The sequence below is a fragment of the Lepisosteus oculatus genome, chromosome 2 (assembly GCF_040954835.1).
Source record: "Lepisosteus oculatus isolate fLepOcu1 chromosome 2, fLepOcu1.hap2, whole genome shotgun sequence".
NCBI lineage: Eukaryota > Metazoa > Chordata > Actinopteri > Semionotiformes > Lepisosteidae > Lepisosteus > Lepisosteus oculatus.
Window position 1 is genome coordinate 10,043,318 of NC_090697.1, and position 26,520 is coordinate 10,069,837.

At 39.7% G+C, this 26,520-nt stretch overlaps 1 protein-coding gene across 1 annotated transcript in view; it reads left to right on the top strand.

Moving 5' to 3' along the window:
- The first annotated feature begins 675 nt into the window (after positions 1–675).
- Positions 676–26,520, top strand: part of LOC107078120 (bifunctional protein GlmU-like) — a 42,285-nt gene continuing 16,440 nt past the window's right edge. Inside the window, exon 1 of the mRNA XM_015353412.2 lies at positions 676–918. Within this exon, the coding sequence (XP_015208898.2) occupies positions 916–918 (3 nt within the window). The 5' untranslated portion in view covers positions 676–915. The remainder of the gene's footprint in view (positions 919–26,520) is intronic.

A 26,520-nucleotide genomic window follows, 5' to 3' on the forward strand; every position in this document is an offset into this window, starting at 1 on the left:
GGAAATATTTAAATTAAGCAGGTTATCAGGATAGCTTTCTGTAAGAGTTAACATCTCATTTTCAAAGACGCTTGAAGACGAATGTATTATTGTCGTTCTGGTGTAAGAATTCAGTCCCACAAAGATAAAAAAAAAACACGAAAAGAAGATGAAACGGTAAGAACACGTCACATACACAGATAAGAGGGAAAGACTAAATGTCTTTGGATATGTTTTTAAAGTGTTAATTTGAGACACTTTTACGAACGAGTGAAATATGACCACTGTGTTGGGGAATATACTTGTTGGAATGATATTCACTTTCATGTGATACATGTGACCTATCCGAGAATTAACACTAATTTATCGGGGTTTTGGAGATAAAAAACAAATGTATAGATCTACAAACACACAAAAGTGTTTGTTTCTCAGGCTAGTAAATGAATAACCAAGATATTTTGAAATAACTGATAGTTGTTATTAACCCCAAGGGCACCTCAGAAGAGTTGCTACCACACTTTTCTTAATTGCTAATCAAAGCAAATAAGCATATGCATTTGATATTGACATTATGCATTGCTGACGGGAATGTGCTTGTAAATCTATGTGTGTATGATTAACTGAAAGCGATGCATGTCGTATTATAAATATGATTTCAAAACAGCTGTCAACTTTTCGAGTCAGTTTGGGATAAAGCTGTTAAAATAAAAAAAATGGTCCTCCTTTCTCTGTAGTAATAAATGTGGCTTAAAACAGCACTTGGCTTTCAAGCGCCCAAAATTTTATTAACAAAAGAAAGAGCCTCGTTTAGAAACGCCACTCACCGTTTGTCCTACCTCCTTCTGTGTTTGGAAAACATGAAACTTGACCTTTGATCTGGAATCTGCACTTGGCTACAACTAAGAGAAAAAGCGAAACGCATTTAATTTATGAAAAATGGTAAGTGCATAAATTTTTATAACTTTCTAAATAGGTATTTTAATTAAACACAAATGTATCAATCACACGCTAAGTTTTTTTTTTTATCCAGAAAGCATTACGTACAGTATATGTCGGATAAAAAAATCAAAATGTTTTTCACAACTGTACAGAAGAAAAGATTGAAGTAAAACCTTATTTTGTTGTAGGATACCACCAGGTGTCGTCTGTGTGTTCTCTGTAGGGCTGCCTCCACATATTTAACAAACAAAAATATTGTTAAATTTATTGTTAAACATAAACTGGTTAAAATAGCAACCTGGATTGTAAGTTTCACGGAGTACTTTGTGCAAATCTCAAATACAGAACGATTCGGTGTGTTTCTTTAAACGGCTTTTTTGAATTGCCTTTTTTCTCGTATTTAGCAATTAAACGTCTTAATTCGGTTAATGTGGAACTCATTTTTCCTAAATACTAAGGCCACCAGGTGTCGTCGTGATGGACACCTGTAAATCCCATGTTTGAGGAGGAAGGCTGCATCACATGTGTATAGGGACTAGAGCATGGGTGGGCAAACTTTTTTTGTCCCAAGGGCCACATAAAATTTTGAAACTGTGTAGCGGGCCACTTCAGGTTAATGATAACCTGAGACAAAAACCATTTGAAATATAAAAAAAATAAGAATTGTTGAAATGTATTTGAATGTGCAAAGAAAATTGAAGAGATTAAAGAATTGGTCAGCATCCTTGTAAAATGCAAATTAAATGACTAAATAAAAACGTAAAAATCTAGCATCAATGTTTTTTAAAAAGGGGGGGAGAAATACAGTGTCTTTTTGTTTGTGCCTCCTAATGGGTAGGTGGGCTTGATTAATAAATTATGTTAACATAATTCACCAAAAATACTGGGTAGTATTTTTTAAATGGCAATGTAATTTTAAATGGCATCTCAACATTGACTCTCTGTCTGAACTTGGATTTGATCACCACAAGTGCTGAAAACCCAGTTTCACAAAGGCAGGAAATTGCACAGGGAAGCAGAATTCACAGAGCTTTGCTGCTTATCCCTTGGTACTCCAACAGTATGAGTTTTTTTGCATGGTGCTACTCGGTACGCTACTTTGTATGATGAAAAAAGAACTGCAGACTGTAGTTTAGTTAGAAAAAGCATCTTACTGTTCATTATTTAAACTTGCGCAAAAAATATGAGGCTTACTTATCAAACTACTGTGAACAGTTTCCATATGACGTTTCAATTTACTGGGGAGCATGCTCGCAGCAGCCAACACTTTAAGGCAGACAACACACTGAGGACATTCTTCAGTGTCCACAATTGTGCAAGTGAAACTGAAATTCAAGAAACCACCGTCATACTTTCTGTATTTGCATGTCCGTTTCTTTTTAGAACTAGGCTCCATGTCCTCCACGTTTTTTACTCATATTTAAAAACCTCTCCATTGCGATCGTGTTACAAAACACTCACAAAATGACCACTCATAGAAACATGCAACAGCGAAGCCGCGGTCAACTGGTAGGCTGTTTACAGACTGCCGACTCTCTTGCCTAGGGTCATGTGAAACAGTCTAGCTAGGTAGCACACAACTCGTACATTCTGTGTGCATAAACAGTGGGTTTTGCTCGTCATAAGATTTTTGAATGGCGATACCCCAGATGCCCCTGACCGACAAAGCCCTCAAGTGGACCACACCCGAGCAGGACCGACACATCAGACTGGTCCATCTGAGAGAGCGTTTCAGATCTGCCACCCCTACTGCTGTCACACAATGCCCGCATTGGTGACAGGACAGTGAGGCTCCATGCTGCTGGCCTTAGACCAAGGCGACCTGTCAGAGGCCCTCTGCCCATGTAACGCATACACCCCTGCGAATAACAGGGATCTCAGCCACCTGGGCTGGGGGAGGTCTCCTTTAGCTCAGCCAGCAAGTTCCCTGTTGCGTGACACTGGTGACACTGGAGACCCGGGTTCGCGCCCAGACAGTGAGGGACGAACTGGCAGGGCAGGATTGGCAAGGGTGGAAACCCAAAGAATCGTTACACTCGCACCTCGTAGACGTCACACCTGACAGGCTTGGGCCAGACAGAGGCTGCGATGGACTGGTCCGCAGTGGCATCAGGTCCTCTTTACAAATGAGTCACTCTGCGGTCTGTTCCACGCAGACGGGAGGGCCAGGGTGTGGAGGAGGAGGAGGAGGTGTTGTGATTCTTTTTTTCCATCAGTAAATGTTCGGAATCTTGGAATGCCAGTGAACAAAACTGTCCCCAAATCATTTCGTATCTCAATAGATGATTTGTAGGGACAAGGTAAAATAAGAGGGACATATAATTAAACCACTAACGTAAGTCATATTTGAGTAAATTAGTAAAAAAATGTATGTTTAATTGGATGTACAGCATAGGTCTGTATTTTAAATCCCTAATCTTTAAATACGGACACAGAGATATTTAACTGAAATTCTATCATTTTAATTATGGAAACTTAAATTGAAAATTACCTTTCAAATAGGTATTTTGCATCTTTTCACCAGCCACAGAATGGCTTCTGATTTTGTAAAGATGTAGAATAATGAATTCATTCAGATAACATACACATTATCATTCAATAGCAGCACAGAACTCTTGGATTTAAACCTACATCAGTCTGTGGCCTGTTTGAAAAGATCAGCAGACATGCAACATGACAATAATTCTCATTTAAAAGAGAAAAGCGCTTGAACCTCAATACTGTACTTCAATATGCACTTCCATGGGTCAATAATTTGAGTCCTCGTCTTAAATTTGCTGCAGCTTCCTCTCTCTCTCTTCAAAGGGAAAAAGGATCTGTCCCCTTATTGAAGCCAATCACAGTTATTTCAATTCATTCTTACGCACAAATCTCCATGCATTAAGGAGTTTATAAAGTGCATATTATAAAAAGTAAAAGAACAAAGCTGGTTCCCTTTTCATATACTGTATGTAGAATTACATATTGTCCTACAGTTTCAATGAGGATGCAATGCAAATGAAATAGATATATTTACATTTTATTTTTTAATTAAAGATTAAGTGTACATCAAATTCAAGCTCTAAGAATGAGAGTCAACCAATGACAATGTTGGTGTGGAAATGATGAACAAATGTGATTAGTGTGTGAGTGATGTGAGTCTACTGAACTTCCCTTGAGCAGTGTTGGAGAAGGAGAGAGATGGGAAATGACAGAGCTTTATTCAGCCCACGAGTGGAAGGGCTAGGAGCAATGTTCCCTCTAAGCTGTGCGCGTGTGCGCGCACACAGGTTACAAAATCAGCGCACATAGGAAATTGAACTGCGCACAAAAAATGAACTTAAAAAAAATCTGATAATAATAAAACAAACACGGTTGTCAATTGAAAAATTGCTAAATTGACCACATGAGACTGGCCGCGAGAGGTCCAGCTTGGCTGTGTGCATTATGATTGCTACTTATAATAATATAATAATAATAATATTATATTATATATATAATAATTAGTACCTATGCTCTCATAGTCTCGTACCTCACTGGTTATGCTCGCTTAGCACTCAGTCTCTATGACTGGGCTCATTGAATTGCTGTCCCGGTCTTTGGGATCTCTGTGCTTCTATGAGAAAAACTTTTAACAAAAAATAATTTCAGGTTTACAATTTTACATGCACTCAAATTAGTGTGCACAAATTTGTCGCTGGGGAAAAAAGTTGCACAATTTTTTGCACACACAAGCCATTAAAAATTACAGGGAAAGTTGGCTAGGAGGTTTTTACAACAGCAAGGGCTCTCGTCTTTTTCATGCTGAACTTCTGAGGCCACATTCTAAGCCCTGGGGTTTGTCAGAGCTTACTTTGAAATTAAATGTTGTCATTTCAAAAAACACAGATTTGCTGCATGCCTATGCTGCTTTGTCCATTATATCGATAACAATCAGAGCCTTGCTAAAAAAAAAAAACAGGCATGAATTTCAGGGCTATATTTAATTTATACTGAATATCAAAAGTAACTCATGATTTATGGCTGCAGCAAATTCACAAAGCTATCATGAAAAAAGTGTCAGTCACATTTGTAGCAGGTACTGTATGCTGGCATTGTAATGAACAGACATGACGTCAGGAATTCAATGTGCTGATTAATATTTGGGTTAATCAACAGGAGGTCTGCTGTGAAAGTTAAAGGCTAGTTGTGTGTGTGGCCTCAATTGGGAGCCATACTTGTTGTACACCTGTGACAACTTACTTTAACATGCTTTGCACATGATAGCAGGTGCTGTCTTGTGGGATCCTGCCCCATTGCTCTTACAGAGCCAGGTCAAATGTGTACCTGTACACTGGTTTCTGAGCCTGGGATGTCACCTGTCATCCTAGCTCAACCCATAAGAGTTCAAATAGGACATCCACAGTATACTGTACATCACATTATCAGAGCTTTGAGTTTCTCGCACTGATAACATTATTTAGCAAGAATGAGGTCACATTGAGATGAGTCCACAGCAGGGGACACAAGTGTGATTCCAGGAATTGATCAGTGGAGTATCATGCAATCAGGCCACCAACAATTACTACAAGTGGAGCTCTGTAGTGATTAGACACTCGTGCCCTGACCATCAGGCTTGGACCTTCCTATGGATTGGTCTGTAATGCCCATCAGGATCGGTTTGTCCATTTGAAGTGTTGTTCTCACTGCTTCATTCCGTTGTGATGATGAGCATTGGTGAGCACGGACCCTAAGTGCTCAAGTAGCCTGCAAACTGGCTGTCAATCGGACTTCTATCAGTTGAACCCCCTGATGCAGTGGTACTGGAATTAGGAAAATCATTACAAAATGGAGCGTGATAATGTGTCAGGCTCGGTGAGATGTCCCGATTTGTGATCTCATAGTTCATGGCCCGTCATTGACGTGCTGATTTTGGGTTTGACATCTCTCTAGGTCTGAAATTGCTGGTTATGAACAGCCCACAGTGTGAGTGACAGTGCGCTGGCTTACTTGAGCCTCTCTCGTACTGGTGGCACAAAGTCTTTGTTCACTTGATAAGTGGAGCGTATTGCTTTTTTCCTGTATGTTTCTTTCTCTGTTTTCTCCAGGCTTGACATTCCGTAGGTTGAATCGTGTGAGTCCACTCATTCCTTACCTGAGGAAGTGACTTAGTGTTTAAACAACTAAGTCACTTCCCTGTATAGCTGCCAATTGTAAATGAGCGATTATTCAAAATGAATTAATATTCAACATCACTATATAGTATGCAACTGAAAGCAAAAATGTGTAAATAACGTGATATTTAATTTAATATTCAGTATTATTACAACTTCTTTCTTCACCTTCACGTTTGAGTAGGTTTAACTACTGTACACAGACAAATTCTGAATGTGTTGAAACTGATTCTCTTAACTCTTGATTAGAGGAGACTATAGGTTTAAGGCTGAAGCACTCTTTACACAAAGAGTTGTGGGGGTCAGCAACAAACTACTCAGCCATGTCATTGAAGCAGATTCACTGGTAGTATTCCAGAACAGCTGGATGAGATCCTTGGATCACTAAACTACTGACACCCAAATGCACATGGGCCAAATGGCCTCCTCTCAGTTGTACAATTTTGGAAGTATATCCAGTATGTACTGCAGTAATTACAATGCCTGCCATAGTTCTGTTGCTATATTCTTGAACAGTGATCACAGTCTGCAGAGACAATGGGAAAGATATGCCACTTGAGAATTCTGGGTATATTGACTCTGCAAATACAGTCATTATGTATCTAGAGCTGCTGACCATGTCTTTATGTTCTCCTATGCGGCCCGTGTTCTGTGCCACGTGTGACTGTCTGTTACCCCTGTGTTTGACACAGGTCAGACATCAGTAGGTACCACTGTACTTGGGACTTTTTCTCTCTTTCAGTTAGAATGCGTGTGGCTGTTTGTTGCATTTGCTTGCCTCTGGTGGCTGAGAGCTGTTAAGTTTTTTTGTGCACGCCTTTTCTTTTACCAGTGGAAACCGTGTTTATGATTATAGCTGAAAGCATGTAGCTTTCATGTTGGAAGTCATCGTTATTGACTCCAAGCTGCAGGATCATTAGCTAGAATCTCTCCCATGTTTGCTTCTCACACGGGGTTATACGTCGCGCACAGAACACCAAAATAAATCCTCCAGGACTCAAAATAACAAGCGATCATTGCTTCTCGGAGGGTATAGTGCCAGGTAAATTAATTCTTCTTGGGATTGCTATTGAGGTCAAAGGGAGCTTTTTACCTGCCTTTTGTGTAATTTCTACAATGGACTTATCACTTTGAACAGAAGACACAAAAGTGTTACACATTATCAGCTTGTTTCCATTGTAAACTGGACTTTCTCACAGTCTTAGGCCTTCAATCCATTGAATGATAGTTTGCTTTAGCTTTTTTAAAAAGCTTTTCTTCATCACATATATTGCCAAAATGTTTTCTCACAGTTATTAATTGTTTCCTGGCCTTCGGCTCGAAAACAAACAGCACAGTGTGTTGTGGTTTCTTGCTGACAGAAAATCAATGGCAGGGTTCCCATGGGTAACTAATTAATGAGCCACTTCTGTGCTGAAGGTTCATGGGCCAAATCTTTATGTCAGTTAATTGTACCAGGTCAATGTGCAGGAGAGACATAGACTGAGGAAAAATAGTGCAGTGCTGAAGAATTCATCAAGAGTTAGTTTTTTGTTTTAAGTTTCTCACGAAGATCTTAAAAAGATTTGAAATTTGTTCTCCTATACATTTGTAATCATAACAAAGGCAAAGATATGCTTTGTTTTTAAGCAGCATTATTATGTCCATTTAATTTACTATGCCCAGTTTAATTCTTCACGTTTTTAAAGGTTACAGTAACATGCCAATGAAATACTCTTTTGGTTTGTTATAGTAACATTAAATTCATAAATGTTTCTTGAATGTTTTCTGAGAGAACTTATGAATATCATAGGGCCTCTATGAAGAAGTAATACAGGGAATTTGTATTTTTTTTTTGCTTTTGCTATTGTAGTCAATGACAGTTAAGTAATCTGTGGAGTTGTAGTAGGGATTCCAGATACAATAAGCGAGTAATCTCTAAATTGACCCTATTGAAATGGCACCTTGGGGACTGGTAGAGTTTGGATTTCCCCCAGAACATTCAGGGACATGGCTTTGTTGAAGATTTGGACCAGGCCATGAAGACAGTCGATGGCAGAACTGCAGTTAAAGACTGACACAGTCTGACAACAATATTTACTTTATGCGTGTTGCAAAGGATCCTGGGCTCTCACACACTTTCACTGTTTGCACTGTGGAAAAGCTGATGTATCAGATGACCTTTCAACCCGTGAAAAGAACTGGATTGAGGTCACATCACAGAAAACAGTCACTTACATATTGCAGACCTGGGACTTATGACACTGGTAGTCAGACTCTTATAGAAGCACAGATAAGCCAAATGTACCGGTATATTTTCAGTCATAAACTAATGTAGCTGACACTGTGAGGAATTACAATTATCTTACCATACAATAAAAGATACATGAATGAATGCATTAATCATTACATTAATAAACATTAAATAATTATTGAAACATTAAATCATTATAATTATACTTGCAGATAAAGGAAGGTTGGTGACATTGTATTTTATAGTATTTTTATAGTATTTCATTGGTTTTGTTAACAGTCATCTTGTTTCATTTCCATTCAGAGCTTTGGGGAAATCTAGTGCTTTCTCCATATATTTTTCTGAAATATACAAAGACATATAGACAAAGCCTCAAAATGGGAACACTATTTTAAAACATTCAGGGTGCTGCTGAACAGTTTCTTAAAAATCATACCATAAACCAGTATGTCTTTGGACTTTTGGAGGAAACGAATGTGAACATGGGGAGATCATACAAAACCCCACACACTGGAATTGAACCCAGTGCCCCAGTGCCGTGAGTCAGCACTACTGACCACTGTGCCAATGTGCTGTCCTTAATTACTATCGACATATGTTAATATCATGTTGTTGTAACACATAAATACTCTACATATCCTTAGTAATGTTTCATAGGTAATTATTGATGATCTATGAATATTATATAGATAACATATTAAGTGCTATAATTATAACCATATTATAAAGTGATCCCAATCTCCTCTTAAGCTTGTAAGCATGCATGGCCATTTCCCAGTAGCTAAACATACATTTGATTCACAGATTCCAGAGTGGAAATAAGGTAAGGGGCACACATCAATGTAGACAGGAACACTGAAGCCTGTTTTCTCTTTCTAAAAGTGCACTTCCAGGTAAGTGCTATGGTTTTTCGTCCATTTTCAGAACATGTTGTTCAGTGCCACTTTGTTTCTGAAGTGGCACACTGCAGGTCCTGTTAGCTTACAAGAGCTTCATTTCACACTGTAGTGTACTGTATATACCAGATCAAATTGTCACACATACTGTATATATATACCTGAAGTCACTTCAGTAGAGGCACCCAGAGGAAACCCACACGGACACCAGCAGGACATGTAAACGCCACGCAGAGAGCACCCCCAGGTCTTAAATTGAACCCAGAGTCCCAGTAATACGAGGTAATAATGCTAAACATTGATCCACCGTATCTTCCAGAGGAGATATTCAAAAGAAATTCCGAGTATCACATTAGTAGTGTTTGTGGTGGACATGGTGGAAATTGCAACGTATTAATGTTCACAGGGTTTTAGATTCTCAATACACCCCTTCTGATATAGAAATTGCCATTACATAATGTCTGATGATTGCAATTAAACAGATTTTAAATTTCTACAGGATTTTGAAATGTACAGTAGCTGGCAGATTCCAGCTCTGCTTTAAAAAAATAAGCTCTACCAGCAATGAGAATGTAATGGACCAATTACAATGTAACACATACTGTACAGTACAATTATTGTAAACAATAGTCCTTTTTGATGGGTATATAGTGATTTCTGTCTTTAGTATAATTTTAATTATGATCACCAAAGATTAACATTTAGTTATAAATTTGAGTTACATCCTCTATTATTTGTTCTGTTATATAACTTGTCTGATATGCATGTTTACACCCATTGTCAACAGCACTTCCAATGATGAGAAATAAATGATGGAAATATTGAGGAAAGGTAGCCTGATAAAAATGAAAATAAGGAATACACATTATTTAAACTCAGAATCAGAAGAAAGGTCCACAAAATCATAGGTTTTTAGGTTACAACAGGAAAAAAGAATCAGATTTAAACAACAATTTCATGGCATAAGAAAACCATTACACAGTGTACAACCTACAGTATGTGCAAATGCAAAACACATTTGTTTTTCTCATCCTTATGCGGAGTTAATTAATGTTTTATAACTTTAGTTAGCTCTTTCTAGTTTTGATTCTTTTTAAGATGTTATTTTGTACCATGAAATATTTATGGATAGACCTCTCCTGTCTTTCATTCCTGGACAAGGTATCGCTCATGACAAACTTTTGGAAATGTCAGCTTTTCATGATGTTTGAGAAGGCCTATTTCCTATCTATTACAACATGCATTCTGTGGCTGATATTTCACATTTTTGTCCCCCTGCACAGTAAATCCTCTGCCAATCTTCCCTTAAGAATCTCTGCCAGTCCTTGCACATTATTTTGCTATACCTCCTTTTTCCTTTTTGATGTGACAGAACAAACCACGACCTATTAGGATTAAGGCTTTGAAAAGATCTTTGAAGCTGTGCAAGGTTTTCTTTAAACTGAGAACTGACAATGTAGGCTGTGTGGCTGCAGACATTGAATTGTCTGATTGGTAGTCTTCAGTGAAGTCTTCTGTCATTTCCTTCACCATATGTTATATATAAAAATATATAAATGTGTATTTATTTAGTGCTCTTTTTAAGCTGTCATAAAGGATACTGGCAATAGATGAGTAGACTGAAAACCCTTGCAATATCTGAACTCTGTCTCTCGTGAAATAAGGACAATTGCTTGTTATTAAAGGCAGCTAGAAATGCGAGCAGATGCAATGTGAAGAATGAGTGGAAATTCAAAGGCATGAATGAAAAACAGACTGCTAAGAATAAAACTCTATGGCTACTGTACTTGCCATTATTGAGAAGACATTTCTCTGTTGGACTTATGGTTCCCAGCTGTACTATATTTCCATTATGGCACAATATTGTTTCCTATTATAGCTAATATGAAATCTAAAAAGTCCAATTTAGTGCGTCTTATCTCTCAGACATAACCCATTCCAACTTATAAATTAAGTTTTCTCTTCCAGGTGTATATGTTTTATATTGGCACTAAATGCAATTACTCTGCCTAATTAGTTATTAAGGCTGTAGTTTTCAGAACCTCCAGAACTTGAAATCTAGCATGAAAAGTCTAAAGCCTTTGTCACATTACAGGACTCGACATGACATCTAGTCGGAGAGCATGTCAAATTTAACGACTGCGGTTGCTGAATCTCGCTGCTTTTTCTGTCCTGCAGGGTGTCAAATTATCTGACTAGGAATCGCATGGGCTGACTAATTACACGATTCGCTCCCGATTTTTCATCACGGCTCCTAATCTCGTATCAAGCCGTGAAGTACCGCGAGGTCGCCTCATTTTGGCAGCCAATCCACGCGGAGCACACGGAGGAGGAGCGCCGCACAAAAGTAAACAAACAACAAAGGCGAAACATGGAACAGACATCTGTGCTGGCTCCGAAGTTCGACGAGCCTGTGTTTTGCACAGTCCAAAACACTCGCTTTCCTTCTTTCCTTGCGGCCGCATTGTATGCATTGTACTTCCAGTTGAGGGCTCAAACCTGTTTGATTTTATCGCAGCGAGTCGCAGCGAGTCGTAGGGGCTGTTAAGAGCGCTGTGACTGAGTTGCTGGGGGTGTCACACTACACAACTGACGGTAACGTGCGCGCGGTGCGACTCTCTACAACTCGCTGTGATTTCTTTACGGTTACGTATATGAAGGCTACGACCGAAAATCCTAGGAAAAGTCGTGTAGTGTGACGCCGGCATAAGGGTTACATCTCTTTTTGACTCTCAGACTTTTTTTTCTCCGAGGGTCTGTGTGAGTATAGTGTATGGAGCATCTTCAGCCAGCTATAGCAGACTTCTTGAAGAGAGGGCACAGCGTGGGCATGAGGGTGCTCTCGTCTCCCCCCGTGACAGGGCGGCAGCCTCCTCCCTCCACAAGTGGACACCACCACTCCTGAGGGGCTCATGTAAGGAAAATAACAGGTGGTTACAAATGTTCAGTGAACTGCAATGATTGTTTCTCACACTCTTTGTAAACCCATTTCCATCATAAATGCACAGTTAACAGAACAGTCATATCTGTGTATTTGTTTCATACACTTTAGAGCAAGTCTTCAGCTACTGTCCGCTTGATATTATTCAACTGTTGTACTGTCTTGTGAGGAAGACCACTTCTGGGATGGTCTCAAGCTTCTATTTTTAATTATAGCAATGGATATGTCCATGAACTATGCAATAATAAACTCCAAAAGCTCTAGGTACTCGTAGCAGGTCCACGCCAGTTTGTGTTCTCCCAGACACTCTTTGGCAGTTATTAAAATTGAGATCAGAAGTGGAATATTCGATGCGAGTGATGTGCATTCGTGGCTAAATATCCGTGACTCTGAATGTTGAGACTGCAGATCATCTGGTTGTAACATGCATGACTGTTTTCTGGCTGCCTAAGTGTTGAATGTAGAAATAGCAATGCTAATCAGTTATTACATGTTAATGTGTAAAGAGACATAAAAAGAACATGATTAGGCAGAGGTGTGGAGCGTTTTTTACAGCTCAAGACTCTGGTTCATGGGTTCAAATACCAGATAGGACATTGATTTTATACACTTGGGCAAGTTACTGTTCTCAGATTGCTCTAGTAGATGTATTGCTGTATAAATCTTACACTTTTTTTGGAATTGAGCAAAAAATAAAAAGAGAAAAAACATGCTACTTACTGTATCTTGGTTCATGGTCTCATCTTCTGATATAAGCTGATAAAATGCCAAAAATCACAAACTAGACATTTAATGGAATTGTGTCTGTTGAAAGTGCTTAAAAACCCCATTTAGAGATTTTCAAAGGTTCTTTCTTTAGTATTTCTTATGGACCATTTCTGCCCCTTAGAAAAACACAGCAGACCCTGAAATGTACCAAAATTAAGTCATGGGATGGCATGGTATCTGCTAAACTGTGATAAAACAAGCACATATGGTCTAAGAAAACAAGCTCTCAGAAGCCTGCTATCATAATGGAACTATTGATCTGCCATTCTATCTTATCTTAACCAGTCCAGATTAAAATGTTCAACATTGTATTAAGTACTTCCTGGCTTTACCATTGCTGCATAGAAAAACATGTCTTGAATTCCTTGTTGAAAAATTTAATCTTCTACTGATCTGAGTGCTTTGAGCTTTCTTCTGATTTAAAATGTTGCATCTTAAAATTACTCAGCATAATATTGACTCTTACAAAAGCAGTCTCAAAACTGAGAAAAAATCTTGATTTACAGTTGAGAAAAAGTGCCCAGGTTAGGCTTCAGTCTGCTTTATATTATAGAGGAAGAATTTTCTAGGCCTTAAATATTCATCCTAAAGTGACAAAGCCACTGATAATAGTGTACTGGACTGTGGGCTTTCATGACACCTAGTGGAAGACAATAACTTTACCTGTCTGGGACCATGTCCTTACTTTGTCCTAATTAAGAATATTTGCTTTGATATCATTTATTGTATTTTCCTTTCACTTTTGGGGTGAAAATGACTGATTTCACATGTGTGTTTGAATGGCTAACTACAAGCCCATTATATCTATCAAACTTCTTTTCAAATAGGGCCTTATGCCTTGCAGTTTATGAGCTGAAAAATTCTGCAGAATTAATTCTCCAAGCCACCATTTCCAGATATTTCCACTATAATACACTTTTCCTAACTGTTTCATTCCAAGCACACGTCCTATATCTGGTCCTTAGGCATCAGATTTGGTCTGTTCTCTCGTTGTAAATGAAGGTGCTGGTTTTTGACCACGCTCAGAAATGGACAGGACTGGGTACTGTAGGTTACACAATGAATACTGTGTATGGCTCTAGCTTTGGCAAAACAAACACGTGTGTTTTCCAATTGTCTGAGGCGAATGCAGCTTCAGCTGTTTCAAACAAACCTGCTTGTAGAAAGCCAGTAGCACCTGTTTGAAAAACAGTGAAGCCCTGGCTAATATCCAGGGGATTTTGTTGGTATTAAAGTAAAACACTGCTGTCACTTGGATTCATTCATGTTTGATTTTCATTGATGAGAAAACTAGTGGGGCTCAACAGACCATTGTTTCTTGTAAGTGGTGCCTATTGATTGTCAGAAAGCCAGGCTTGTTTTCAGTTCATGGTGGGTGGAGCCCATTTTAAAGGGCTTAATGGTGCATGTAACCAGTCCAAAACACAGCGTTTTGGCACACTACTATGCAATTTGCTTCAGAACCGTCACCATTTTTCTCAATAGCCTATAAATAACAATAAAATAGTAATTGCATATGAATGAGGTTTCCTGATAGCTTTTGTAAACTTAGAAGGCCTTTAAAATTGCCCAACAGAAGTGAAGATTTATGGGAACAGAAACTGAAAGCAAGCATATACTCTCTGAAAAATGTCTCCTATCTCTAGTGCTTTGTTACGACAAGCAACATCTTTGCCATGAAGTGGATTCTTGTTATTGTTCGGCTAATTTTATACTCTCTAATAACGTCTTAGCATGCGATGTGATAAGATAGCTACTGTGAATCTGTTATCTCTGAACCTCGAATTAAAAAATATTCACTATGTACAAAATAGGAATCAATTTCTAGTGTTTCCATTTAATGAGAAATTATTTGAAGAAAGAAGAAAACGTTAATTTATTCTGTTATCTATCCCAGATTCTATTAAAATATAGGTTAATGCGATGGCATTCATTTCAAAACTACATTGTATCATTACATCTGCTGAGAATTGCAATATAATAATTACTGATGATATGCCATGTATTAAAGAATTTGCAGAAAGTATTCCTATATGAAATTTTAAAAACTAACCTCACCAAAATCCAAACAATATTATCTTTCTTGCATTCTGGCTACAAACTCTTCTGATGGTAAATATTTCCAAATATACTTCTGGCAGCAGCACAGAATCTGACAACCGGAGCTGTTGATCGCAATGATCAGTTCTAGTGAACAAGAAGAGGTGAAACACTTGAACAAGGCTCAACTGCTGAAACTTTGTCTCTTCCTTCTCCTCTTTAGCGTAGAATTAACCTTCCCTTGCCTCTTTGCAGCCAGCGCACCCTGACACAGGTCCCTTCTTGTTCCCTGAGAAGCATCTCCAGGAGCATGTTTGTGCTGGTTGCTCTTTTCCACTCCCATGAAGTGCATCCCACAGCATTTCAGTGGGATTAGGGGCTAATAGGTCCAGTGTGACAACTTGCATTCACTGTTCCTACTGAAATAAGTCTTTTAGGTTCAACCTGGCAGCATGTTTGATGTCATTATTAATTAGAAAACGAAACCCTTTACCTCCAGGGCGTCTGAAAGTATTGCATGATGTCGTGATATGCATTTCTACATGGAGCAGCCTTCTGCAGACATATGCAATTGAGATGGGCACAATAAAGCTACCAAAGTTACAGCTCTTTAATTTTGAATAAGAGGTGGTCAGTCTGTCTACTGTAAGTTCAAAAGCGGCAGTAGTAGTAGAGCAAGATTTAGATGAACAGCAATCACACCTTGAACTAGCACAGATATACAATTAAATATGGCATCACTACAACAGTGAGTTTAAATGCTCTTTTTCTCTTATTGTGCATTTAATTGTAAAGAGGATAAGTTCAATGATCCCAAATTGTTAGCACAAAAGGGAATGTGTCTGGGGTTATACTGTTGCTCCAGGATATAACATACGCACTAATTAAACAGCAGTTGTAGACACACCTGCTTGTCATCTTGGCTAATCTTGTTGATAACCCCAATGAGGCTGATCATTGTCTTTTGTGACATAGATATTACAGACAAGGACAAGGGCAAATGTTTTTTTTTATTTCAAAGGAAACTACATTTCAGTTTGTGAAAAAAATATATAAACTTCAAATTGTCATTTTTGTCAAGGATTACCCAGTGGTGGTAGAGTCCTTTGATCCCCAGCCCTGGAGTTTAAAAGTGATAGCAGCATCCACCCTCCTGAGACAGGGCTAATTGTGGATACTAACATTTCACATTTCGAAGAGGCTCTTTAATCTACTTCTGAAGCCAGATTTCATATTTAAAATTGTTAAAATTATTATTCCTTCTCATCTCAAAATACCTAATGTTTATAATCCTGTTTAAGAGTTTCAGCATTGCAACTTGATCACAATGACCCCTTGGTGCACTGATGTGTTTCTGATTGGATTATGTGGGAGCTACTTGTTTCCTCATACATACTGCATAAAATATTTGGAATCTGGGGAGTTGACGTCATTTTAACCTAATGCTAGGTCCACTGCTGCCCCGGTTTCTCTTGCTCTTGAGTGTACTAACTGTTCACAAAGGATTAAGGGAGTATGCCCTATTCTTTAGACCCTCTTGACTAATGAATAGGCAGTGCAATTAAGGTAACTCGAAAGATGTCCTTGGCCTTGAATCTTTCCCGAAGCTGGACAAAAGTGTGACAAATGAAAGTGTTCATGTGGCATTCTAAACTGCCTGCCCCTTAAATTCAGCAGATTTAGATAAAACCAGCATTACCAGCATGTGAAAGTCGTGCTGGTTATGTAGTTTTCAGCCTTATAAAGAGAAAGTGGTTTATTAAGCAGTATCTTTTGAGGTTCTGTTCTATCACAAAATCTACACTGCAGATTTGGTGAAAGCCGTTCATATGTTTAGAAAGTCAGTTCACCAAAATGAGCTGTCCGGTGTGCAGATTTAGTGCACACGTAAATAGCAAGGCACTTGAAGATTTTTCTGTGCTTTTAGCGAGCGCCTGTTCCATATGGAGGAGTCAGAGTGAGAAGGTATAGTTGATTTAAGCCTCTGGCTGACATTTCCTTGCTGATCTAATTGCAGTGATGTTTGTGTCCCATAGTGAATGGCAGTTGTAATTTTCACATCACGTAAATTGGTGAGTGAAATTTTGTTAAACACTGACGCCTTGGGGATTGTCATAATTTTATTTTTGTTTGCAAATCCAAAAGATTTATTACAACCTATTCTTTGAGAAGTGGAGACGAATGTAAATCCCGAGGAAGTTGGACCCTCAAGAGCTTCTTTTGTTCACACAAATCAAGGTCTTGGAGTCTTTGTGAAGCACAGACTTGCGTTGGAGCTGGAGGAAGAATGTGAATGATATGGGCTCTTGTAAGAAGCAAAATCATATACACCATATCAAAGAGATGCTTTTTACACATTGAAAGCTGCAAGAGCAGAACTTTGATTGTTTTTTTTATGTCATAGTTTAGGTTGCTTGTTTTGAAATATTAGCCTAAATAGCAGTTTAAAGATGTGCTTTAGCCACAGGAGAGAACTCTATTGGTGGAATGTAGAATGTTGAATATTACTTCCCATATGTGGGAATGCAGTAAAACGTTTTAAATTGCTTGTATAAGTGTAATTGATGCCTTTCTGTAATACTACCAAATGTTACTAGCTGGTGGAAGGATAAATGTTCCTGGGAGGATAAAACTACGTCTTGATTTTTCTACCCAATTGTCTTTTCAGTGAGTTCATATTCTTTCTTTCATGTTACACTTTGAAAAGGCTAAAGCAAAGATATTGCATTCATGTCCATTCTCAGAGGGGCGATATTGTATACTATTACCCAGTTGTGTACTACAACCTTCTTTTCTTTCTTTATTTGATGTTAACTGGCGTTCAGTGAGTAATTTACTATTCTTATTTCATTTTATATCTGTTTTTATTTGCATCTGGATCAAAGCTACTGGACTTCTCATGCACTATAAAAATAGACTTTTAATGTATACTTCCATACATTCAAGTATATTTCATTAAAGGCAGCACAGTGGTGTGATGGTTTGACATGCAGCCTCACAGCTCTTTGGATTCTATATTCAATTCCAGGCTTGAGCACCATCTGAGTGGTTCACCTTCCCCTTGTGTTCTTATGGGTCTTCACCAGGAGTTTCCTCCCAAAGACAAACTGACTTAAATGGGGACTCTAAACTGTTGCTGTGTACTTGCAAGTAGATGTGCCCTGCCACAGACTGGTGTTCTGGCCAGCGCATAGTTGCCCCTTACCATTCCTGTGCGTCAGGTATAGGGGCATGGTTTTCCTTCTGATCCCGAGGGGGTGGCAGAAGGCTGTTTCACAAAGCCCATTAGTGATTCCTCCAGGATAACACTAAGGTTAGATTTGGTTGGCAATATTGAGATCAGTCTGTCAGATGGTATATGCTTGGCCTTATTATAGTGATGGAATATCAGAAGAGACAGTGAATTTAACCCTTGGTGAAATTAATAAAACTGTCATCGTGGGGGCTTGTCCCTCAGAGCAGTCTTCCAGTGGTCCGCGATGGCTGTGCAATGTAAATGCTACTATTTTTATCATTGCTTTTCAAAGTGCTTTGATGCACCTGGGATAGATGCTCCTTCATCATACCCAAGTGCTTAATACAGAAAAGGTGATATCTTGCACATCCCAGCAAGTAACGGGCACAAGACAGAGTATATCCTGGACAGGACGCCAGTCCATCGCAGGGCAGACACACAGCCACAAACACAGACACGCACACACTCGCATCCAGAATCAGTTTCCCCAGAAACCATTTAACCTACCAGTATGTCTCTGGACTGTAGGAGGAAACCCAAGTAAACACAGGGAGAACATACAGATTGCACGCAGACAGCACCCCAGGTCCGGAATAGAACTCAGGGTCCCAGCACTAACCACTCTGCCACTGAACTTAGAGTATGTTATACATATATATAAAAAAAAATACTTCCTTAAACATCCAGTTTTACACATTAAGTATACAGTATGTTATTGCCATATCCATGAGACATCAGCTCATCGGGCCAGAGCTGGTTTCTGTGGCTTTAAGAGAACCAGAGAGCACATGGTCCACCCCCCACCCCCCCCATGATGGGACACCAGACCATCAGCTGGTTAAACAGGAGCAACTGGGGTAAAGCACCTTGTTCAAGGTACAACAGCAGTGTCTGCAGTGCGGAATCAAACCCACAGCCCACCCATTAGGAGGTCCAAGACTTACCCACTATGCTACACTATCTCTAACTGAGAAAACATCAGTGAAAAAAAAATTAAATCTAATACAAACTGTTCTGTACTAAGGGTGAAAATGCTTTCACCTGGTTTCACACATCTCAGGGATGTCGCACGCTGGACTTCCTTTGGTAAGGATATATAATTCCACAGCAGAAGACTATAAGTGGTATGTGAGATTGTTAGCTTAGATGAGACACAAGAAGGCCCCATTCTTTACAGACTCTTGAAAACTAACTACGTGGTAATGATATTGTCTCCAGCTGTGTAATAACAGCCAATTCTGTCTGCGATACTGTAGTCACTGACAAATGAAACACAAAATTATGTTGAAGTACTAGAAGAAAATGACAGCACAATTCCTTGTATTTGAAGTGAAGCATTGAAAAATACACTGCTATAGTGTACAATCAAGCGAGCTGCTATTCACAGACGTCAATGGAACATTTTGTGTCACCTCTGAACCAGTTTGCATTGTCTCAGTGAGTGCTATTCCAGAAGTTCCACATGAACACTCACTGAGAAGCTGGTAGTGACAGTAATAAGAGCGTTCTGCTGATGTTTAACGACATATGAGTGATGCAGTTGACTGTTGTTTTTGAGAAAGATGCATTTGCATATTTATGAATCCTTTAAAATTGCAACCTAGAGCCAAGGCAGAGCCCAAAATACAAATGAAAACAGATGTAATTATTAATATTTACTTTTTCATGTTGGATTGCCAGTTGACCTTATTTGATAAAATCTCTGTAGTGGAAATGAGCATATGAAATGGACTAATTAATATTCAGTCCCATAATTCATAGAGACTCTGTGCTCTTAAAAGACACCATAACCCTGACAGGTGTCCCTGGTCAGACACCCACCTAACTGCCTGTCTGCCAGAACATCAGTTTTAACACCTCTGCTGCTCCCAGTAAGGCATGGTTTAATGTTTCATGTAACAGATGGCACCTTCTATGTTTAGACTAGAGGTTTCAAATAATTTTCTTGGAAGGTTCCTGTGTCGTCTTGTTTTTATTATATCCAGGGTCTATTTCTTAAATGATTGAATTATTTATCTATCATTTATATCTACGGGCTATACTGGAAATTTAGTCTGTACCAATGTAAATAGATATGTCTAACCCTATATTTTAATTTTAACAACCCTCTGCTTTCATATTTACTGCAGACTCTCCATGTACGTTAGCATCTGTAGAATTATATTTCTTGGACCTGTTGGTCTTTTGCCTAGATGTCCAGAATTTAGACGTCAGTTAGGTTTCATACCTCTCCTGTTCTATAACATTTAACCTTGTGATCTTCAATGTCCACGAGCTAAAGAAGGCCTTACTGAAGGCAGATTAACAGCATGTTACACAAAGAAACATATCGCCTTTTAACCTCGACAGTGTGGAATTCTCTGTGGCAGCGGACCTGTTAATGTGCTGCAGTGGCGTTCAGTATTATATTCGTGGTGGCGTTGAATGCACTCCGAGTCTGTAAGTGATCGCGATTGGATCCCTGCAAGGAGAGAGAACAGCTACACTTGTCACTAGAGTACTGTAGAATTCTACCGTAATAAAGGACCTAGTCTCTTGGCACACCAGTGTTTGCCACTGTCTCAGCAGTGGTGTTATGTTTGCTCTGAGCCAACAGGTGATCACGATCAAATCCCAGCAGGGGCAGGGACAAAGCAGTGCTACGTGTTTTACAGTACAGTACATAAGGTGCCGTGACCCGGATTTTACAAGATGTCTATCGGTCACTGAGCTTGCAGAGATGAAGGAGGAGTTTAGAGGGAGAGAACGCAACAGGGCTCAGTGCAGTTAGCATGTTACGGAAGTGATGTTGATCTGGGCTGGTGACACCGCGGAATATGCCACTGTGTGCAGAGTGGCACACTGTAGCTCTGGCCACGCTATCAACCCAAATCAAGTCGTGGCAGGGGCAGAGCAGAGCTCCACATGGAGAGGCCGCCTCTTATATTCATCTCTAGGGCAATCTGCTTTTACAGGTCCATCAATAAAACTTTGTATAAAAACCAAAGAGTAAAGGTTAATTCCATGCTGAAAAGTAGAAAGAATTAAAAGCATGTTTGCTGTAGAGCCTTCGTCAGGTCAAAAGATTTAGAAATGCTCATTAAATGTATTTGGTATTGTGATGATTTGCAGGTGATGCTGTCCTCGTTGCACCATCTGACTGATCTCCAGCGCACTCTGAAAGAGTCGCAGCTGGGCATGACATGGTTGGGACTCGGGTCAGCACCTCCAGACCTGAGCTCGTGGTTCTCATGGGGCGGGGGGGGAGGGTCGGCTGCGCCAAGTGGCAGAGTTGAACCTCAAGATCTTGTCCATTAGTGAAGGTAGAGGGGATAGTGAGATTGACCAGCGGATTGGAGCGGCGTCTGAAGTAACGCAGACCTCAGGGAGGACCGTGGAACACAGTTGTTTCCCCTCTGGACCAAAAGGCTGCCATTAGAGGTGGTTCAGGCACCTGGCAGGGATGCTCCCACTGGAGACGTACCAGGCATGACCCACTGGGAAGGGACACAGGGATCATATCTCTCAGCTGGCCTGGGAGTCCTGGGAATCCCCCAGGAGGAGCTGGAGACTGTTGCTGGGGAAAGGGAAGTCCGTTCTGCCTTGCTCAGCCTGTTACCACCGCGACCCTCACCAGGAGTAAATAGTTAGAAAACGGACGGATGGATAACGCATTGGGCACATCATAACGGGAGCTTTAAAAAATAAGATAAGATCGCTTTATTGGCCATATACAATTTCTTGCATTAGGAACTAGTCTTTTTGCATGCCCCAGCTTGCTCTCCATGAGACACACAGGCAGACAGACAAGGAGAGAAGCTTGGGGTCAGAACGCATGGTCAGCCATTGTACAGCGCCCCCAGAGCAACTAAGGTAAAGGCCCTCGCTCAGGAGCCCAATGGAGCAGGACTCCTCTGCCAGCCACGGGATTTGAACCGGCAACCTTCCAGCCACAAGCGCAGATCCTGAGCCACAGAGCCACCGCTCCGCCCCTGGCCAAATACTGTAGGTGGGCCCTGGCCAACAGTCACATCTGTAAGGTTCAAGGTACCAGTGCAATTTGTTTATAGTGTGGGGAATTAAAAGAGCATTAAACCAAACACCAAAACAAAAGCCTGAGCTCCCTGTCTATCCTAGCTGAGTAGCTAAACTGCTTACTGCCATATAAACAGTTCACAAAATAGTCTCCCCTGGGTCTCTTCTCAAAATTCTTCCAAACAGAGTTCTCACTAACCACTGAGACTCTTCTCCATTTGAGCATTTCAAAGAAATGTCCACAAAACTGACTAGCTCCTTTTATCCATGGTCCGTCTTTCTCCCTCTTGTGAATGGCAGAGAGATTCTGCTCTCTGCCCTTTCGTCAGTAGACATCCTCTGATTGACACAGGAAGCCTCGCCAGACCAATTGTCTTCCTGTAACTGGTCAAGTGACCCTAGAGCAGCAGCTTCTGTATCTTGACCTACCCTGGAATGTTGTTTATATAATAAGTAATATCTTCACAAAACCAAGGTGAGGATCTCCATTAAGGACCTTATCAATTCTCATAGGAGAATGAAACATTTGTTACTGAAGCACCTTTATGGAATGTGCAAGGAATGTGCTCAGATCACTTCAAAGGTTAACCTCAGACATACTGTGGCTCAAACATCTAGTAATCATCTTTCTTTGGTGGTTTTCCTTCACTGTCTTTCTGGTGAATATCCACTTTCAGTGGTCATGATCCCTGAAATAAAGGTAGAATGCATCAATTTCTTAAAGAGTCTCAAGAACGTATGGTAGTTTCTTGATAAGGTCAAGTATCATATATTAATGTAGAGTGCATTAACCTCTTGAGGAGGCTTATGTCCAGACCTATAGGTGCAATAAGGATATACAGTATACCTTCCAAATATTCAGTGTGGAGATCAAGAGCACTCAAGGAATAAGGAAGCAGACTAAAACTTAAATAAGCACATATAAGGATTCCATGTGCTTGGAGATGACATTTAGGACTCAGAGACTCATCCAAATCATAAAATGACTAGAACCTCAAAGTCAAAATACTGGAAATCCCAAAACTCTTTGCTAACACACAGAGGTCAAGAGAAAAAGATATACTCTCTGCAGTACAATTGGCCAGCAGCTACATCATCCTGCAACTCACAACTGGCAACCCACTAAGCAGTGGGAAAGCTAAGGTTGCTGCTGGAAGTGGTATTAGTGGAACGGTAGGGGGTGCTCACCCTGTAGTCTGTGTGGGTCCTAATGCCACAGTATAGTGATGGACACTATACTGTAAAAAAGGAGCTCTCCTTAGAATGAGACGTAAATATTAGGTCCTGACTCTCCATGGTCATTAAATATCCCAGGGCATTTGTCAGGAAGTGTAGGGGGTGCTATTATTAACTATGGATGCACTGGATATACAGTATGTTATATCAGATTGCACAGTTGGTAAATAATTTCGATAAAAGCTACAGAGTTCAATTCCTGCTTGTCCCAAAATATTTACTTAGCTAGGTAGGATGATGAGTCCCTTACTTGCGGGATCCTTCCATTCATAGTAACTGTTTTATTCTGGAAGATCAGGGTGAACCAGCAGCCGCAGGAAGTAGAGTACGACTACATCCTGCTCGGAACACAGACGGCATGTCACTGGACTGTGGGATGACACTGGAGCACGAGGGGTTCAGAAAAGAAATGCAAACTCCACCCAGAAGACACCACAGGCCAGAACTGCAAGGGAGCAGTGCTGCTTGAACATCCCCATTCTCTATTAGGAACCATTACACTTTGGTCTTTCATGTGTATTGTCATCTTCATTGATGGATGAGCTCCACCCAAACATTATTCCACAAACGTAAGCGTTCGGCTCTCCTTAACCACCTTTTGATTCCATCTTCCAATGTTATGGGAGCTCTTCCTCTTGGCTGCTTGTTTCTTGGTAGCCATAATTCATTTCTGATCTGCTTTTGGCTGTTTGAGTGTTGCACGCCAGTGTAATAGCTGACATTGTTACTGCGTAGAATCACAATCACCTTTTCGAATGTATTGGGGGAGGTTGTTTTGCTTGTAGAATACATTGACTTTTCAGTATCTAATTGTTTGTATCTGGTTCATCTGATCCTTACTTTGCTGGTCAGCTGACAAATGCCAAACATATCCCTTCCCTCCTGGCTATTTTGTAATATACCAGTGATGTAGTGCTAATGGCTTTCCTCATCCAGAGTGACTGACAGTGGAAGACGGGGAGCTGTGGAACAGCGGGTGGGGAAAAGCAATTTCATGGTTCATTCCATCGTTAATGTGCTGCTGTAATCTTTTGAGAGCCCCGTCTTTTTGTTTAAGTTTCACAGAATAAAGGGTTTAACTAGCTCCGTCAAATTAATCATCTGGCTAACAGGAGAGGGAGCTTTCAGTTGGATTTTGTGAAGGTAACTAAGTGAGTATTACAGGTGATTCTGTCTGTGCAGTGAGGTACACAGCCTCTGTTAATTACCAGATGATGCATTAGCTCTCAGCTTCTTTCCTCTGTCTTTTTTTTCCTCAGTGCAAGTCAGGACCAGAAGACAATCGGACCATAAGGGTCGTTTTCTGCACAAGTTTACCTTTTTCCTCCCTTATGGTTTGAAGCCTTTGTTGACAACAACAGTGCTTGGTGGGAACATTAAATTAACAGTTAGTGTTTGCAGAAGCAAGTGCTTTGGTGAGCCCAGGAAAAGTCAGGGAAAACAAACACTCTATCATTTCTGCTTCATTTAGCCTTTGAATAGAGATCACACTCACCTGGAGAGCAATGCAGCCCAGACGAAGCCAGGATAATTTCTACCCCCCTCTCACCTTGGCCTGTTGTTGCAGTAGAGATTATGTTGCATTTTAGGGCTTGAAGGAAAGGTTACATTAAGGTGAAGTCAAGTAAACTACAAAAGCATTTTGAATACATCATTGTGGGTAGAACAAGGTCAATTGCACTATTAACCATTGTGGTTAATTCAATAAATATGCACTGGATATCAAAATACTGTTTTGCCTGTGATTGTTTCTTGTACACCTGTTATTTTTGCCTGATTAAGTTATGCTTCTGTGACAGCTACCTTTATATCAGGAATGGTACCCTTCAACATTGAAATGTTCTAGTGGTTCAGGGTACAATATGTGTAAACTGTACATATTTGGGTCACCTTACTTAGTAAGAGCTAAAACTGGCAGAGCTAAAACCTGCATATAAACTACTTAAAACTAGAGCAGAGCTAAGACTGAAGGAAGTACTTTATCTTACCCTTGATGATACTGAATACACTATGATTATTGTAGTTCACATGACCGGAACAAGGCATGACCTGTGAATGTAGTCTGAAGAAATATCTGATAACATCATAGCAGGACTGTCAGACTCATCCTTAGTCTAGACTACTTCTCTCTTCACCAGTGCTATCCAAGTCTTTATACAGTATGGTCTTTGGAAACCCACATAAACCAAATAGTACACGGAGAAATTATACGGAAATTAGCTCTAAAATGAGAAATCAAAAGGTTATGGGCAAAGTTTTAGTTATGCTCAGAAACTAGAATGTATTGTATGCTAACTATTCGTTATAAAAGTAACAAAAAGGAGATGTATATACTGAACACACTGGAAGACTGTAAAGAGACACGCCGGGAAATTGCAGACTTGATCAATCTCAGTAATGATGATTAAATGTACTTTTTCTAAAGTCATTTTTTTATTTAAAGTGAATAGATGATAAAACTAAGACACAGGTGTATATCTACTGTACAGTACTTATTAGTCAGTTGCTCTTCTGGAGCATATTTGCTTAATTGTTTTAGTTGTTAATTGGCTTTATTATTTGACCAGATTGACATAATCACATTTTTAGAAAGCCAGAGATCCATGATGATGTACACATTTTCTTTTATTGCCTGCCAAAATAAGGACTACCTGGATTTGCATCCGTGTAAATGGAAAATAAACAGCTTGCTATACACAAAAGGAAAAAAACAAACAATTATTAACTTTATTAGCAAGTTGTCGTAAAATGGAAACTCTGTGTTAGCATGTGAACCAAATAGAGTATGAATAACATATATCTTACTGGTCAATTTTAGAACAGGCTGGCATATTTAGAAAAAAATTGGGAAGTGATGTATCTGCCTGAAAGTGAAATACAACCATCTGCATCAATCATGTCCTTTCTTATTCCAACATATTGTGTGTTGCAGAATGGTTTGAAAAATGTTAAAAAAAAAACATTTTCAGAGTTAACCTCTGGTTAGCTGACTAGCATGAGAATTTTGCAACCTATTTAAAACCGACTTATTTAAGATCAAAGTTAGCTTGCCTGTGAGGAAAAACACAGGCCTGATGAGTTTTGGGAAATGAAAAAAAGAAAGTAAT